Genomic DNA, 6,173 nt, shown 5'->3' with positions numbered 1-6,173 from the left:
CCAATATCCTTGTGTGATGGCTCGGTGTGATAGAGACCTTCCCCCTGTATGACTTCCACAAATACTTTCGTGCAACTCTTTTAGGATTGACTCTGACGTCTCATGAGGCACACAGAGCAGGTACGGCCCAGAGAAGAACCGTTTGTATAACTTTTTGTCCTCAGACAACCAGTACCAAGGAGCTTTCCTCTGTATTTTCTCAGCTTCTACTTTCTCTTCGGGCAAGATGTCACTTTCAAGGAATTTCAATATGGGATCCATCCAGCTCGGCGCTAGACTGGTTTGATAAACTTGGCAAACGTCCTTTTCTAGTGAGGTGGGGGTACGCAAGTCTTCAACGATGATCAACCAAGGAAAATTCCGTACCGAGGAGGTGGCAAGGGTTGCCAAAGAGTCGGTGTGAGTATTTTCACCTCGGGGAATGTGCGATAAGACGAAAGACTCAAATTTCGTTTGCATACGCCTAACTTGGCTCAGATACCCCTGCATTCTTAGATCCCATGCCTCCAGCTCTCCTCTCACTTGGCCGACTACCAATCTCGAGTCCGAGAATAATTCTGCTATCTTTCCGCTCATTTTTTGGACCATACTCATTCCCATCAACAAAGTTTCGTATTTCGCTTCGTTGTTAGCAACCGAGAATCCTAACCTCAATGACTTCTCGATGATGACCTCTTCGGGGGATATCAAAACTAATCCCAATCCTGCTCCCCGTTGGTTTGCTGCCCCATCCATGTACACCCTCTAAGAGGATCCGCCTCGTGTGGATATTAGGCCAACCGATTTTTCATCCATGTTGTCTTGCTTCATGCTGTCTTGCTTCATGTTAACTTCTTCCGGGCACTTGGCGAACTCGGCCACCAGATCAACAAGGACTTGGCCTTTTACAGAGGTGCGAGGCATGTACTTGATATCGAAGGCACCTAGAATCGTGCCCCGTTTAGCATTCTTCCGGTGTACTTCTTAGTATGGACTTGAGAGGTAGCTGGGTCAAGATAACCACAGTATGGGCTTGAAAGTAATGCGGAAGTTTGCGTGTTGCATGGACCACCGCCAAGATGGCCTTTTCTAATGACAAGTATCTCACCTCGGCCTCATGAAGGGATTTGCTTACATAATAAACTAGCCTTTGGACACCACAGTCTTCTCGTATCAAGACGAAACTAACTGCATGAGGGGCAACCGCCAGATAAGCAAACAATACCTTATCCACCTCAGGACTAGACATGATAGGCAGCTTGGACAGGTATTCTTTCAACTGTTGGAATGCTATAGCACACTCCTCGGTCCATTCAAATCCTTGCCACTTATGCAATAGACGGAAAAAGGGACGACACCTCTTTGCTGACCTGGTGATAAACCGGTTCAAAACAGCAGTCATTCCAGTCAGTTTCTGCACTTCTTTTGGATTCCGAGTTGCTTGTAAATCGTTAATGGCCTTAATCTGATTTGGGTTCACTTCAATTCCTCTATGGGTCACCATGTACCCTAAGAACTTCCCGGAACCCACACCAAAAGAGCACTTCGAAGTATTTAAGCGTAACTTATGTTTTCTCAGTATCCCAAAGATGCTCGTGAGATCTTCCACATGCTCAGACACCACTTTACTCTTCACAACCATGTCATCGATATAAACTTCAATACTTCTACCAAGTTGTGGTTCAAACATTTTAGTCATCATGCGTTGGTAGGTAGATCCGGCGTTTTTCAAACTGAAGGGCATTATCTTGTAATGGTAGTTCCTAATTGAGGTGACAAAAGCAGTCTTTTCCTGATTGTCCACGGCCAGCGGTATTTGGTGATATCCTTGGAAGGCATCCAAGAAACTCATCCTAGGATGACCCACGGTTGCATCCACCAACTGGTCTATCTTCGGCATGGGAAATGGATCCTTTAGGCAAGCCTTATTGAGGTCCATGAAGTCCACGTACACCCGCCACTTTCCAATCTTCTTTTTTACCACCAACGTATTGGCCAACCATTAAGGATAAAAAAACTTCCTTGATAGCCCTAGCCTGTTTGAGCTTGGCCACTTCACTCCTAACGGCCTCGGCATGCTCCTTCAATGGTCGCCGAGAAGGCTTTCTCCTAGGAATAGCGGCGGGATTCACATTGAGTCGATGACAAATGAAATTCGGGTCCACCCCTGGGCCTTCATATGGGTTCCAAGCAAACACGTCTACATTTTCTCGGAGGAATTCCAGCAACCTCTCCTTCTCTTGCAAAGGCAACTTAGCCCTAATCTGGAAGAATTTTTCCGGATCATCAGCAACAGTTACCCTCTCCAAATTTCACACTCTACCTCATCGGCTGGTACATCCAATTGTAATGCTGGGGGCTTTAATTGCTATAATTCGTTATCGGTTGTAGCCGAGGTCTCTGCCTCTGGCCGATGTTGTATAGCCGCTACTAGGCATTGCCGAGCGGCCACCTGGCTTCCTACTATCTCCAACACTTGGCCTCTAGATGGATACTTCACTTTCTGATGCAGAGTAGACGAGACCGCTTTAAGGGTATGAAGCCAAGGTCTACCCATAATAGCCGTGTATGGATAGAAAATGTCTACGACAATAAAGTCCACCTCTACCACATCCGTACTAGCCTGCACAAGCAATCTGATCAATCCTTTGGGAGCGACCATCCTTCCCTCAAAACTTACTAGAGGGGAGTTGTAGGTTGTTAAATCCTCTGGCTTCAGACCTAACCCCTTATACAAGTTTAGATACATTATATCCACAGCGCTACCTTGATCTACCATCACTCTTCTGACATCGTATCCACCAATTCTCAGCGTGACCACCAGAGCATCATCATGGGGCTGTATGGTTCCAACCATGTCCTTATCTGAAAAGCCTAGAATTAGGGAAACATCCACCCTGGCTCTCTTCGATGCTTGGGAATGCTCCTCGGCCGGGGGTCGTAACACCGACAGTACCCTGGAGGGGCAAGATCCAGTCCTCCCTGGGGCAGCAAAAATAACGTTGATCGTACCCAGGGGAAGTCTTGAAGAAGCGTCTCCACGCATCTCTGAGCCTGCTTGACTTGCCCTACCACTGGAGTGATACAAGAGTTGCTTTAATCTCCCTTCTCGGACCAACTGTTCCAAGTGGTCCCATAAATTCCTACAATTTTTCGTCGTGTGCCCATGATCCTGATGATAGTGGCAATATAAGTTCGGGTTGCGTTTCCTAGGCTCTCTCGCCATCTTGTTCGGCCATTTGAAAAAGGGTTCATTCTTTATCTTCTCCAAAACCTGCTGCACTGGCTCTCGAAATGTTGCATTAACCACCTAGGTGTCCGCAGAACCCGACTACCTGACAAAGTCCTTCCTGGGTCGGTTACTATTATAACGATTCGACCTAAAATCCCTCCTCTCTTGAGGGATTACCTTGACCTTCCCTTTTCCCTGAAGTTGATTCTCCTCTACTCTTATGTACTTATCTATCCTGTCTATCAACTGGTGTACACTGGTAACAGGTTTACTCGTCAGGGATTTCCTTAAATCATGATCAGTTGGGAAGCCAGCTTTGAAAGTACTTATGGCCACATCATCATTCTTTCATTCTATTTCATTAAACATTTCCCAGTACCTATCCAAATAAGTCTTGAGAGTCTCGCCTTCTCGCATAGACATAGTCAGCAAAGATCCCAAAGGCCGAGGAACCCTGCTGCATGTGATAAAGCGAGCACCAAAAGCCCGGGTTAGCTTTTTGAAGGATTCAATAGAATTGGCCCTTAAGCCATTGAACCATCTCATCGCCACCGGACCCAAACTTGATAAAAAAACCTTGCACATCAAAGCCTTATCCCCGGAGTAGATAGCCATTTTCTGGCTAAAATAGCTTACATGTTCTACTGGGTCCGACCGGCCATCATATAGGGAGAACGTAGGCTGATGGAATTGCCGAGGAAGAACTGCATCTTCTATATTCCTCGTAAAGGTTGATTTGGAAATTTGGCTCAAGGCTTTGTTCATGGCATTGTTACCCAAGCTCCTGCTAGGCGGACTTCTATGCCTATGCCGATGGCTGTGCTCCTCTTCATAGGAGAAAGTCTCGCTAGGCGGAGTTCTCGATCTCCGCCGATAACTAGCTCCATCCGACTCCTCGGATGATGGTTCAGAGCAAGGTGGGGAGCGTTCTCGCCGGGCATGACGCAACTCTTGTTTCAAATCGGCAATCTGACGTTGCAGATTCTCGTTATGCTTTGCATGGGAGACGTGGCTCCTCCCACAAGAGTGACTTTTAGTGGTATGAGTTGTGCGCACACTCCCCTTACGGCCATCTCTCCGTTCGAGACTCCTATGGGGATCACCATGCTGGGATCCCCTTGACTCTGCCTGGTGCGGGTTGGCATCCTCCAGATGTGGTCCCGCTGCGTAATGATGTGGACCTGCTTCCTCCATCATAAATGTCGCACCTGAAGTCTTTTAAGTTAAAACAAGCTCTTCCCATAGACGGCGCCAATTGTAAGGACTCAATTTGTAACGACCCCAAAATGATCGCACATTGAGGGCCCAAACAATATAATTTGTAGAGCGTGGGTGTTCAAGAACTAGATTAACTTTTTTTAAAAGTAAAAAAATTCAACCTCTCGTTTATAGATGGATTAGAGCCGATATCACAATCTGTATTTCTTTGAAACAAATACAGTTCTTTGGCTTTCAAGCTTTCTTCCTGAATGTTCTTTGTGTTTTTTTTTTTTTTTTTTTTTTTTTTTTTTTTTTTTTTTGTTTCGATCCCCTTTTGGATGCTTTTCTTTCATGTTATATACCGCCCTCTTCATTCCATCTTCACCACACACGTGTAGGTTGTGTTCAGGGGATCTCTTTCTGTCCCATCTAACATCTTCTAGAACCTCCTTCTAGCAACTGTAAGGCTGCTTCATCACTGTTCAGGTATCACTTCCACATTAATGCAGCTAAAGAGTTGGTTGAGAGGCAATTAATGCGGAGGCAACTGTTGCCATAGATATTTGTTTACCTTCTCTCTCTTTTACCTTTGGTCCCTTATCCCACCTTTAGTGGTGACGTAGCTCCGAAGTATATTTGTAACAAGATGGCGTCCTAATCGTCCTCGGACTCATATCGCCAAAAAGGATTTTGTCCTCGAACGAATACTAAACTCACCTTTCGTGATATTCACTCTTCCTTTCGTTTGGTTATCCCAACAACCTGATATGGGCCTCCTCGAACGAATTTGCATCCTCAGATGGGCCACAGGCCTAATTAACTTGACTTTAATAATTTCAATGACTATCCAGCCCCCACAGGTAATAAATAACATTGTATAACTAAAAGAAAATAAAAGGACATAAGAAAATGACTTAATATTTTAAATATATATTCATAGTTAATTGGAATTTTTTTTTATAGAAAGTAATTAATTGATATCAAGAACATAATAAATTTAGGCCTTAGAAACTAACTGCATAAATAAAATTTTAAATTATCATTTTAAAAAAAATATTTTGTGATTAATACTGAATCAGCAATGTACAAAAATCTATACAGTATACATGTCTAAGTATTACTTTAGTCTTATTAGTATATTATATGCCCATACCAATTTAAAAGGAAACTGTGTAGATCTAACTGATAGAGTCACATAACACAAATATTCTAATAACACTATTGGGAGATAGTTGTAAACCAAAGCCCAAGTGAAAGATGAAATAAATAAATGAAACAAATTTAGTAATTTTTTTTTTTTTGGTATAAAATAATAAAAGTAAGGATGGAATGGTATTTTACGTGTACCTTCCAAGAAGTTGCCTTTCTGCTTAAAAGTTGCTAAAGTAGCAAAACTCAACTCCCTCACGTGACTATCATCTCCTCTTCTACAACGCCACTTTTTCTTTATTTTTTTAATTTTTTCCCTTTCTTAATTCTCTTCATTCTTATCTTTTCTGTGACATTCCCTCATCTGCTTTTTTTTTTTTTTTTTAATCTCTTTTTCTCTCATAGTGCTTCTGTAACTCTCTCCTATGATTTCACATTTTATTTATGTTTCTTTTCCCCCACAATAAGATCATCCATTGCTTTCATTCTCTTCTTCTTCTTCTTCTTCTTCTTCTTCTTCTGTCAAATGCTGTAAAAGTTGAAAAATGGGAAACTGTTGGGTTTGGTGGAGTTTGGACCTGTAAAGTTGAGAAGTAGAGAGACGCATCAGATC

At 43.2% G+C, this 6,173-nt stretch overlaps 1 protein-coding gene across 1 annotated transcript; it reads right to left on the bottom strand.

Annotated features, from left to right (window-relative positions):
* Positions 1-2,347: 2,347 nt before the first annotated feature.
* LOC115966739 lies at positions 2,348-3,205 on the bottom strand. The gene has a single exon (XM_031085909.1). It carries the CDS (start codon positions 3,203-3,205, stop codon positions 2,348-2,350), a length of 858 nt encoding a protein of 285 aa, XP_030941769.1.
* Between the last annotated feature and the right edge of the window lie 2,968 nt (positions 3,206-6,173).

Source organism: Quercus lobata, chromosome 11 (assembly GCF_001633185.2).
Source record: "Quercus lobata isolate SW786 chromosome 11, ValleyOak3.0 Primary Assembly, whole genome shotgun sequence".
Classification (NCBI taxonomy): Eukaryota; Viridiplantae; Streptophyta; class Magnoliopsida; order Fagales; family Fagaceae; genus Quercus; species Quercus lobata.
This window is presented reverse-complemented; position numbering and strand designations above follow the sequence as displayed.